The sequence below is a fragment of the Myotis brandtii genome, unplaced genomic scaffold (genome assembly GCF_000412655.1).
Source record: "Myotis brandtii unplaced genomic scaffold, ASM41265v1 scaffold871, whole genome shotgun sequence".
Classification (NCBI taxonomy): Eukaryota; Metazoa; Chordata; class Mammalia; order Chiroptera; family Vespertilionidae; genus Myotis; species Myotis brandtii.
In genome coordinates, this window is record NW_005371555.1 from 285,363 (window position 1) to 297,101 (window position 11,739).

General features: G+C 36.3%; 1 protein-coding gene across 2 annotated transcripts in view; it reads left to right on the forward strand.

Annotated features, from left to right (window-relative positions):
* Positions 1 to 1,728: 1,728 nt before the first annotated feature.
* Positions 1,729 to 11,739, forward strand: part of LOC102240310 (chromosome unknown open reading frame, human C9orf72) — an 18,276-nt gene continuing 8,265 nt past the window's right edge. The window contains exons 1-6 of one of the 2 annotated variants that reach the window (XM_005884895.2): positions 1,730 to 2,573; positions 4,105 to 4,164; positions 7,421 to 7,516; positions 8,125 to 8,189; positions 9,648 to 9,720; positions 10,187 to 10,303. In XM_005884895.2, coding sequence (XP_005884957.1) covers positions 2,130 to 2,573; positions 4,105 to 4,164; positions 7,421 to 7,516; positions 8,125 to 8,189; positions 9,648 to 9,720; positions 10,187 to 10,303 — 855 coding nt within the window. In that variant the 5' untranslated portion in view covers positions 1,730 to 2,129. Of the gene's footprint in view, positions 2,574 to 4,104; positions 4,165 to 7,420; positions 7,517 to 8,124; positions 8,190 to 9,647; positions 9,721 to 10,186; positions 10,304 to 11,739 lie in introns of both variants that reach the window. The other variant, XM_014532289.1, reaches the window with a different exon arrangement.

The window sequence follows — 11,739 nt, forward strand, 5'->3', positions numbered from 1 at the left end:
AGATAGGGATATCACATTTCAGCTCACAACTGCTGTGCTTTACAATTTTGATGAGTGGAATCTACAGTTTAGACTTGCTTAAATGAAATTGTAATTTTTAAGATATTCTGTCTTTGAATACAAATATCAAATTTTAATATTAAGCAAAACTAGAGGCCCAATGCATGAAATTCGTGCATGGGTAGGGTCCCTAGCGGCTGCTGGCTGCTGGCCGGGGCCTTCCATCGTTCTGCGCCGCCCAAGGTGGTCAGTGCACGTCATAGCAAGCGATCGAACTCCCAGTCAATCGAACTCCCGAGGGGACGCTTTGCATATTAGGCTTTTATATATATAGATAGATGATTCCTTTTACACTAACATCATGTAGAGTGTGCACCCTCAGAGTGATATATTTGAGTAGGTTGAGATAGACAGGAGACCTGGATTCCAGCCTGGGGCTCAGTGAACTTGGTCACTTCATTCTTTCTGTTTTCTCAGTAGATTGAAAGGATTGAACAGGGCTCATCCAGTCATGTTATCTATATGTTGTAAATAACTGAAGCTTTTTAATTCAGCAATTTTCATAGAACTCTCTTTGTAGTGATAAAATGCTATACTGCTTTCTTAAATAGCATATTAAATGTTTTATCTTCATTTTAAAACCCGTAATGGGCTTTAGTACCCTGATACCCAAAGAGTTCATTGAGAATAACAGGACCCATTTGCTTACTTTCTGTTACCAGTCCACACTGCTGAGTTTTTGCAATTTTTTGGTCTTTTTCTTTTTTCTTTGCCCTTTTAGCAGCTTTTAAGGTATTTCTATTATCAGGTGTTTTACTAGTTTTCTAGAATTGCCATAACAAAGTACCACAAACTAGGTGATGTAAAACAAAAACAAAAAAATTATTTTCTCACAGTTCTGGAAACTAAAGTCCAAAATAAGGTGTCAGTGGGGACAAGGTCCTTGGAAGGCTTGAGGGCAGGATCCTTCCTTACCTGCTCTTAGCTTCTCTGGCTATCAGCAATTGCTGACATCCCTTGGCTTGTAGCTGCATCACTCTAATTTCTGCCTCCATCTTTACAAGGCCCTTTTCCCTCTATGCCTGTTTCTCCAAATCTTTCTCTCCTTTTAATGACCCCAGACACTGGATTAGGACTCTCCCTAATCTAGTATGACACCATTTTAACTTGATTACTTACATCTATTTCCAAATAAGGTGACATTTGCAGATACTGGGGGTTAGGACTTGAGCAGATTTTGGGGGGAGAGACAGTTCAGCCTACAATAAGTGTTAGTTGTTTCTAACTGAACTCTCCCCTTTCTCATTTAGTCCTCTTTAGTTGATATGGTTTAGGAACCAAATACTCCATTATATTAGAACTAGAAGCCCAGTGCATGAGATTCGTGCACTCCGGGGGGGGGCGGGGGCGGGTGTCTCTCAGCCCTGTGCCTTCTCGTAGTCCAGGAGCCCTCAGGATGTCCAACTGATGGCGGGGAGCGGGCGTAAGCAGGCAGTAGGACATCCTTAGCACTGCTGCAGAGGCAGGAGAGGCTCCCACCACCGCTGCTGCTCTTGCCAGCTGTGAGCTGAGCTTCTGGGCTTCTGGCTGAGCGGTGCTCCCCCTGTGGGAGTGCACGGACCACCAGGGGGCAGCTCCTGCATTGAGCATTTGGCCCCTGGTGGTCAATGTGCATCATAGCAACCGGTCATTCTGCCATTCGGTCGATTTGCATATTACCCTTGTATTATATAGGATTGCACATAGACTGGATATTTGGGAACAGGGAGGGTCTATTCTATGAGCTTTGGTTCATAATATTTCATCTGAATGTTCAGAGGCCATTTTTAGTTCCTTGTCACTTTGGATTTCTAAGCATATTTCTGAATATAAGTGACAAGTTACTATGCATCGTAAAATTACATCAGCAAACATTCACTGTGCACCTGCCATGCTAGTTGAATGCCTCTATCCTGGTTGGAGACATGCTTTGAAAACTTTTTTAAATGAAGGGGAGAAAACCACATATGCTGAAATTATTTGGATTTTTGACAGATGACTTTAAAATTGCTGAACCTAATCATTGCTTTGTGTGCCCTTGTTTAGATATCTTTGGAGCACTCGGATAATGTGACAGTTGGGATGTAGTGATGTCGACTCTCTGTCCTCCACCATCTCCAGCTGTTGCCAAGACAGAGATTGCTTTAAGTGGTGAATCACCTTTATTAGCTGCTACCTTTGCTTACTGGGACAATATTCTTGGTCCTAGAGTGAGACACATTTGGGCTCCAAAGACAGAACAGGTACTTCTCAGCGATGGAGAAATAACTTTTCTTGCCAACCACACCCTAAATGGAGAAATCCTTCGAAATGCAGAGAGTGGGGCTATAGATGTAAAGTTTTTTGTCTTGTCTGAAAAGGGAGTAATCATTGTTTCATTAATCTTCGATGGAAACTGGAATGGCGATAGGAGCACATACGGACTATCAATTATACTTCCACAGACAGAACTTAGCTTCTACCTCCCGCTTCACAGAGTGTGTGTCGATAGACTAACACACATTATCCGGAAAGGAAGGATATGGATGCATAAGGTGAGTGGTTCTGAGCTTATTAGTCATGTTAACTTGACCATTGAAAGTTTATCTTCTCTGCCGAGCCAGCTCAGCCAAGGGTTTGAAAGCCTGAGTGTGGGCGGTGAAAGGATGAAGAAATGACAGACAAAGAGAATAAGCTGGGTCTAGGACTAGGTGGATCTTTCTGTGCCTGGCTGAGGCCACAGAGAGAGACCCAGAGGCAAGCTGAGCCTTTATTTTATAGCCAGAGGTAAACAAGGTAGTGATCACCGTAGTTACGATGTTCTTGTGAGTTTCACTTGTTTTGGCAGCACTTGCTGCACCTCCCACAGCCCATTAGCTACCTAGGAAGGATCTAGGGAGCATCATAAGGTCAAGCCTAATTATGCTAAGAGGACTGTGCCCTCTAAGCTGGGACTTGTTTGTGGCTTTGCCAACAGATCAGTCCGAGGCTTAATCCTATAGCTGCACCCTACAATCTTCTGACACATTTATATCTAATTTTTAGAAATTATATGCAGTTAACTTCAAACAGTAGCTATTATTCGCAGCTACCGTATTAGATACAGATCTAGTCTGATGTCTGTCCTACTCATAATGACCAGGGAAGGTAGGAGATGATAGCTCCATGTTACAAATAAAAAGCTAAAGCTTAGAGAAAGTAGAGAACATAAGTTTCAGATCCATTGACCCTCAAAGCTATTTTTTTTTTTTTTTGGAATTACATGCCTGTGTGTTTTACTTACTACTTACTGTGTGTGGGTGCAAGCATTTCAAAACAATTGTTTCATAAGCAGTTGGCCATGAAGCCTTTGATCCCTTTAACTTCTTTGCCAAGTTTCTATATTTGTAAAATAGGAGGTTGGACAAAATGGTTTCTAGGAGATTCCTGTCATTTCATTTTCATAACATAAATGATAGTCCTATTCATTTCATTCCTCTTGCAGATTGGGCTAGAGGAAATTATTGTTATTTCCTAAATCCTATAGTTTAATATACCGTATAGTGATACTTATATTTCCATGTACTTTTGGCAGATCTGAAGAACAAATTTATTTCTCCTTTCTACTTTGCAGTTTGATACTAACATGGAAATCCATTAAATAATTATTAATTTTATGAGGCTTTTACTAGATAGTAAGGAAAAATAGTATCTTTTAAAGAAATAGTTTCTTACCATGTTTGCAGGCTTGCCTCATTATTTTTAACATGTATATGAAAATCATTTAAATCAGGAAGCTCTATATTCTCCAGGTTCAACTTGATCTTAGTTCATTTGAAAGTGCAAATCATTATCTTTGTGAAACTATGCAGATGTTACATTGACTGTTTTCTGTTAAATTATCTGTTTTTAACTGAAAAAAAAGGGTGGTTTTATGTTTGGTTAATTTCCTCCCTCCCCTTTTTCTGTCCTAAAGTGAAAGTATTTTTCCCATGAACTAAATTACGCAAGAACATGTCTGCTACTTAACTGTATTGTAAAAAATAAGCATCACATGTTTTTTTTGTTTTTGTTTTTAATTATCTTAATGAATTTCCCCTTGCTCAGGAAAGGCAAGAGAATGTCCAGAAGATAGTGCTAGAAGGCACAGAGAGAATGGAAGATCAGGTAAGGTGGAGATTGCACGCTGTCAAACACTGCCAGGCACACGGTGTGTCTGTGTAAGGCTGAAGGCTACTTTTGTTAAGGTCTTGAGGCCCTATTAGTTTGACAGAGTGAGCCCGAAAGTGAACAGACCCTTTATGGAGATGTGTGGAATAAACCTGATAAAAACTTGCATACCTTAGACCTGAATAATTAAATGAAAGTCCAATGTAGTCACATCTACAGAGTAATATTTTGTTACCTGTTTTCCGTATCCACAGAGTAAATTTTGAATAACTTGCTTATAGTCAAAATTAAAAATTATGTTTGAGATTTTCTTTAAAGTCATGTTTCTCAGACATTTCCGCAGAAGTAGTTGTAACAGGAGGACAGTGATGGCGAACCTATGACACGCGTGTCAAGGTGACACGCGAACTCATTTTTTTGGTTGATTTTTCTTTGTTAAATGGCATTTAAATATATAAAATAAATATCAAAAATATAAATCTTTGTTTTACTGTGGTTGCAAATAACAAAAAAATTTCTATATGTGACACAGCACCAGAGTTAAGTTAGGGTTTTTCAAAAGGCTGACACGCTGAGCTCAAAAGGTTCGCCATCACTCGCCTATAAGGTATCTGTAGATGTAGGCACAGCTCTAAGCATAATATATCTTTGAAATGGTATCGTTAGAATTCATGCATTACATTTTATTCTATGAAATGTCTGTCTGTTTTAATGTTATAATTTGCCGGTGATATTCCTCACCTTTATACAACCAGGCTTCTTGTAATACCAAGTCTCCAGGAAAATGTAAATGTTTATCCCATGACTTTGAATTCCCTTAGGGAGCAGACACCAGAGTTTGGAAAGCATGATTGCAAAGATAGGGCTCCCTGTGGAAATGAAGTACAAGTGATTTCAGCACAGGGCCGAGCAGTCCTTCTGAAGGGGACTCTCCAGTGGAGAAAGGGTTCTTTGCTTTGACTGCTGTTGCCCCAACCACCCTCTTTGTTTCTTTGAAACTCCAGTACAAACATGGCTGATTTTCTTTTCTCTGGTTCTCTTCAGCATGCCCGAGATAGAATACTACTTTAAACAAAAATTTTCTTTTTCTTTTTAATATATTTTTATTGACTTCAGAGAGGAAGGGGGAGGGAGGGAGAGAGAGAAACATCAATGATGAGAGAGGATCATTGATTGGCTGCCTCCTGCATGCCCCCTACTGGGGATCGAGCCCACATCTCAGGTATGTGCCCTGACAGGGAATCGAACAGTGACCTCCTGGTTCATAGGTCAATGCTCAACCATTGAGCCACACTGGCCAGGCTAAACAAAAACTTCTAAAAATTTGCGAAAATGCAGGGGCATTAAGTAAGGAAATACTTTTGTAAAAAAAACTTTCCAGACCAGAATAACTATTCTGGGGAAAGGTTTGAGACTTACAAGAAATTGTTTCTCTTTGTCCAGAGAACCCCAGCCTATGCTTGCTGATCAATAAGCAGGGGTGACTTTTGCAAACTTCTAGTTATGGAGTATTTAGAATTACCTCAAGATAAGGAAATTTAGGATCAAGTAACATTCTGCTTTTACTGGAACTTTTTCAAACCAGAAGCCTGTACTTATAAAGTTACCACTGTTAATGAATGCTGTCTCGCTTTTAAGGGCTCTTAAAGACATAGTCCTACCCCTTCTGTTGTCATGAGGAAAGTATACTGGGACAAACAAGGTTCTTAGAGGGGGAAACATTCTCTTGCTCAGAAGTTTAAGTTAGAGAAGTTGGAGGAGGAAAGGAAGCTGAGGGATTTTCTTTTAGAGCCTCTCTGTGTTCAGCCTAGTAAGATTTTTTTGTTAAGCTTCAATACAGATACTCATTTGCTTATGGTGATGAATGTCAGATACTGTGTATGAACTACTATATATGCCTAAACCTAAGGGAAGGTATTTTCCTCCAATTATCCTTTCTGAAAAGGAGTTGCCTGATAATTGAGGCTTTACAAATCTCACATAATGTGCCTTCAATGACTTTATTTTAAACAGTAAAGACTATTTGGGGATGACATGTAAGTGTGAAACAACTTCAGTCAGTGCGAGTTCTGGATGCTCAGAGTTGTCCTCTGATAAAATCACTGTACAAGCACACAAAAGTAACAGCACCTTCAGTCATTATTCTTGTTGATTTGTAGTGTTATTGATTGTAATTGTAAACAAACATTTACAAATTACTTTAAAGAGCAGAGTGGTTATGTTGTAGAGGTTACTACAGCTTGAATTTTTTTTTTAATAATAAAACCTTCTATGATGCAAGGGAGCTTCTGGCGTAGGATAAAATTTCCAGAGACAGCATTACATTTACTTATGTAATTGTTTTTGTGGCTTTTAAAATTTTTTAAATGTTATTTAAAAAAACTTTTTTATTTTAAGTGTTGACATATGCCTTACTATGTGATCACCACACTAAGTCTAGCAACCATCACATTTAAATTCTCAAGCAACTTACATGATCAGGGGGCTCTGAACACTGGGTTAGGTCACTCAAAAAATGACAGAGGTATGACAGAGGTTCTAATTTGAAGATGCATGTGAAGAATCTACGTCTCAAAGTTTATATATTGAGGATGGTCAGAAATTTTGGGAGAGTGGTAGTGATAGTGCATAAATGAGGGATCACTTGATTTTCAGAAGCTTTACATTTGTGGTATTCTATATTTTCACTCTAGAGACTACAGATTTCAAAATTACATTTTTGACATATAAAAGAAAGTATTATCTTGAAAAAACTCTAAAGGAAACTTGTGTTTTATTGATTATTAAAATATATATGTAATGTTTTTGATTTGCATTTAAGTAGATTAAAGCTTATTATGAACGTAGAGGTTCAGGCTTTACTACAAGTTCATTGCTGAGGATTCTAAAGTCTTATGCTTCGCTTTATTTATTTTAAAATATAAAACACTGATAACATTTAATTAACAAGATACATCTCACATTTCAAAAGGAGATCCTTTCTGAATTTGGAGTGATGATTTAATTATTGCATTTAACAGTAAATGATAAACCAGTGATTCTATTGTAAGAAAATTATTTCCGGTATAATGGAAATGAGTTTTAAATAGCATGTGAGTCCTTTAGAAATGTTTTGGAGTTGTTGACTTGTTTGGAGCTGTGTTTGAACAAGTTAGCAAGTATTTCTATCTTTGCTTTCAGTGTTTAATTTTTTATTGTCCAGCTTATCTTATATTGTGTGATTTTTCTTCACCTCATTTACTTTTTTGTGCAGGGTCAGAGTATTATTCCAATGCTTACTGGAGAAGTAATTCCTGTAATGGAACTGCTTTCATCTATGAAATCACACAGCGTTCCTGAAGAAATAGATGTAAGCTCTTATTTTATTAAATAGAAACATTGATATCTTTTATCCATTTTTTTCAGTTACATTATTGTTAAGTATATTAGTAGTATTCTCATTTTGTTATTATAATTATGATAACATTAAATTTATTTATTTGTCCTCTTGTGTATTTCCTAGAAGTGGGAGAATTTCAGACCTTATAGAAGCAATCAATATAATGCAGTACTTTTGGTAACAAAACAGTGTGTAAATGGAAGTTTACCCATATTCACCAATGTAGTTTCCTTAATCATTTGTTGAGGACATTTAGAGTCACATACTGTGCAGCTATAGAGAATTTTTAGGAAACAATTTTTGTAGCTTTCTGACATTTTTGTCATTAGGATTTGTCTTCTGATCCTGACAGCTCAGAAGAGGGGGTTGTTCTTGTAACAATTGTTGCTTAACCTGCCTGACCAGCCTTCACATTTGTTCTTATGAAAGTTTATGGTAGTGCACAGAGATTGTTTTATGGGGATTCTTGATGTTTAGAAATGAGGGCAATATGTTATATTGAACCTAGACTTCAGAAAACTTGTATATTAAAAGTGGTTTCCAATATTATTATACCAGATTTTTTGTGTGACTTTTAGATTGCTGAAACAGTTCTCAACGATGATGACATCGGTGATAGTTGTCATGAAGGCTTTCTTCTCAAGTAAGACTTTTGTTTATTTCCATAAAAGCTGGATGAAGCAGATACAGACCTTATGATTACCTATGACAGGATATTGAGGAAAGTAAACAACAGAATGACTACCCCATGTTATTCTAGGGACAGCATTGCATATGTGAACTATTACTTAGCTTTGTGTTATCTTTTCATTTATTACATATCTGTGATATATTTGATATTACTCTTTTTTTAATATCTAAAGAAGCTGAGTTTCGATAATGCCCAGACAAGAAATCTTAGTCCCTTCTTTGGTTCTGGTTTCTTGTTTTACTTCTCATTAAAGCTGAAGCTAATAACTTTTTCAATATAAATTGCATTGTGGATGTACTTGAGTTATTTGGGCCTAGAAAAGAAAATTATTTATATTTGTATTTATCCTTTCCATCTTAAAATGGATTTTAGTACTTAAAAGTATGGGCTCTAAAATCAGATTTTCCAAGTTACTGCTGTATAACCCTGGGCAAGCTACCTGAACTCTGTGTGCCTCCATGCCCTCATCTGCAAAATGGGAATAATAATAATAATAATACTTCATGGGATTGTTCTAAGTGTTGAGTGAGATCAATTACATTAAGCATTTAAAATAGTGTGTGGCACGTAATAATAGCTAATAGCTAATATTTGCTATTTATGTTTCTTCTAAGGAAAATGATAATAATAATAGCCAGTATTTATTGAGTGCCTCCATGTTATTCCCTAATCTAAGTGCTTTCTTTTCATGTATAGTCTCATCTTCTGCTTTAGTGTTTCTTTACAATTGCAGTTTATCATGAAGTTTCATTTATTTTTTTAAAATATGTTTTTATTGATTTGAGACGTAGAGAAAGGAAGGAAGAGGGAGAGAAACATCAGTCGGCTGCCTCTTGCATGCCCCCACCCAGGGATTGAGCCTGCAACCTGGGCATGTGTCCTGTCCAGGAATGGAACCAGTGACCTCATGGTGCACAGGACCACGCTCAACCACCTGGGCCACATTGGCCAGGGCATGAAATTTTATTTTGAAAAATGAGGAGTGCTTTTATGCCCAACAGTCTTTTCCTTTAGACTTATGATGGAATAGTAGAGGCGAGGGTGAGTCTAACGTAGAGGCCTTAAATGGCTTGAATCAGAAGCGCATTAGTCCTGATTCTGTTCAGTGTTAGCCATTCATAGCATTAATTTTAATCTCCTTTGACTTTAAGTAAGTCACTTAACCTCTCTCTGTACCTCAATTCCTTCCACTATAAAATGGTAATATTTTACTAAATGGGTTGTTTTAAGGTTCAAATGAGAGAATCTCTGTGAAAGGCATGTAGAAATGAAGATGGCATTATATTTATAGCTTTGGTGCTTCGCATGGAAAGCTATTCTAAATGATTTGAATTGCTTTCTTTCTTTTCTTTTACTTTGTGGAATTGTTTTGCAGCCAATTTTTTAAAATCTCTCTTCTTCAATTTACAGTGCCATTAGCTCACACCTGCAAACCTGTGGCTGTTCTGTTGTAGTAGGTAGCAGTGCAGAGAAAGTAAATAAGGTAATTTATTTTATAATCCAGCAAATAATCTCACTTTTTAATACTGCTAACACATCATAGATTGTAATTTAAAGGTTAGGTTACAGACAAAATGATCTAATAGTATAAGGCAATATAACCTGACCAAATAACTGTGACACCCTAAGCAAGAAGGAGGGTTCCATGGAGAAAGTCTGCGTATTATATCAGCCACCTGGAGAGTCATAATATGTATTCAAATGGTACAGGCTATGAGGTATATTGTAAATTTACCAGCATTTCCCAAACTTATTTGACCACAGAATCCCTATTTTTAGCAATAATTGTTATCATCCATGGACTATTCTGTGTGACTAAGGAATATTTATTTCTCAGGTTATATTTTATTGGCAAAAACAATTGAAATTTCAATTCCAATTTCTTTCATAAGCAAACCAATGCTGTTATTTTACATTATATTTTAATGCTAAATTCTTTTCTTTTACAGATAGTAAAAACATTATGCCTTTTTCTGACTCCAGCAGAGAGAAAATGCTCCAGATTATGTGAAGCAGAATCATCATTTAAATATGAGTCAGGACTCTTTGTCCAAGGCCTGCTAAAGGTAGAGTCTACACTGGTCACAAGTGAAACCATTTTTTGAGACTCATCATAAGTGTCTTTTGAACATTAGTATTTAATGTATCTCATGTTTTTCTGCCAAGGGGCTGACTTCCTTTACACAGACTGAGCATGGAATCTATGTCTTTCTGATTTATGGTTGGTAGCAGTGAAACATCACAGAACATCTTTGTATTTCTCTCTGGTTTCCTGTAGCTGCCTGTTTGACTTTAGGATTTTTAAATTTTTTTTTAAATATGTGCTTGAATCAGGTTATCTGAAATGAGAACATTTATTTATTTATTTTTTAATGAACAAATTTTAATTTTTGTGTTACCATTTTGTTTATGTACCATATTCATTTATTGAAAAAAAATTTAAAGCTGCCTTCTAACTTGAAAAAGTATATAAGATTTTATCAATTCCTGTGTATGTATTAAAAAATATTACTTTCATTTTTCTTTTGTTTAAATCTGCTTCTGAAGGGAAAAGACATAAATATTAATTAGCCAATATTTTGAGTAATTACAGGGAGGACAGTCATTCACTTTATCAAATCTATTGTTGATGTTTTTATCATAATCAAATACATGAAGATATAGATTCCTAATGCTTATGTGATTCTCTCATAGTGGATGCTTTCTTGAAGGTGTAGATATAACAAAATGAACAAAAAGTAGTAAAAAATTGTTACAAATAAAAATTATATTCAGCTTTTGCATTTTCAATAATGTGCATGCTATGAGCTCAAAATAATAGTACTTAAATACAGAAACTATTTAAGGGAAACATTTCTGATTTGAATTGTACAAATCTGAAAATTAGAACTTCTTCTCTATCAAAGACATAAGGTATTTAGTACTTTTTTTTCCTCAGCAACCTCTCATGTAATTATATCATTTAATCCCTAAAAGGGTTTTATATTAGACCTGTATAGGAAAGCTTCAAACTATAACATAATGAAAACATTTGTTAAGAATTTTACATGCAATTATAAATTGTGTAGTCTTTTAGAAAATGGTTCGACATTATATATCCAGAGCCTTACAAACGTTTAAAGACTTAACCTACTGTTTCTACCTCTGGAAATTCTTCCTAAAGAAACAATTATATGTGCAGAAGATTTACATATAAAGATGATTATCACAGCATGATAGGAGTAAAAAAAATGGAAACAGCCTTTATCTTCTGTTCTCTTCAAGTACGTAGCACAGTGCCTTATACACAGTATGTCCTTATTCCATGGCAGCCCAACCAACTATACCTAGAAAGAAGTGCATTCTTTACTTATTATAAAAATACATATCTACACTAATAAAAGAGAAACATGGTACTTAGCGTACGACCGCTACCCTTCCCACTGGCTAATCAGCAGATCCTTATGCAAATTAACTGTCAGCCAAGATGGCGGCCGGCAGCCATGCACTGAAGCAAACAGGA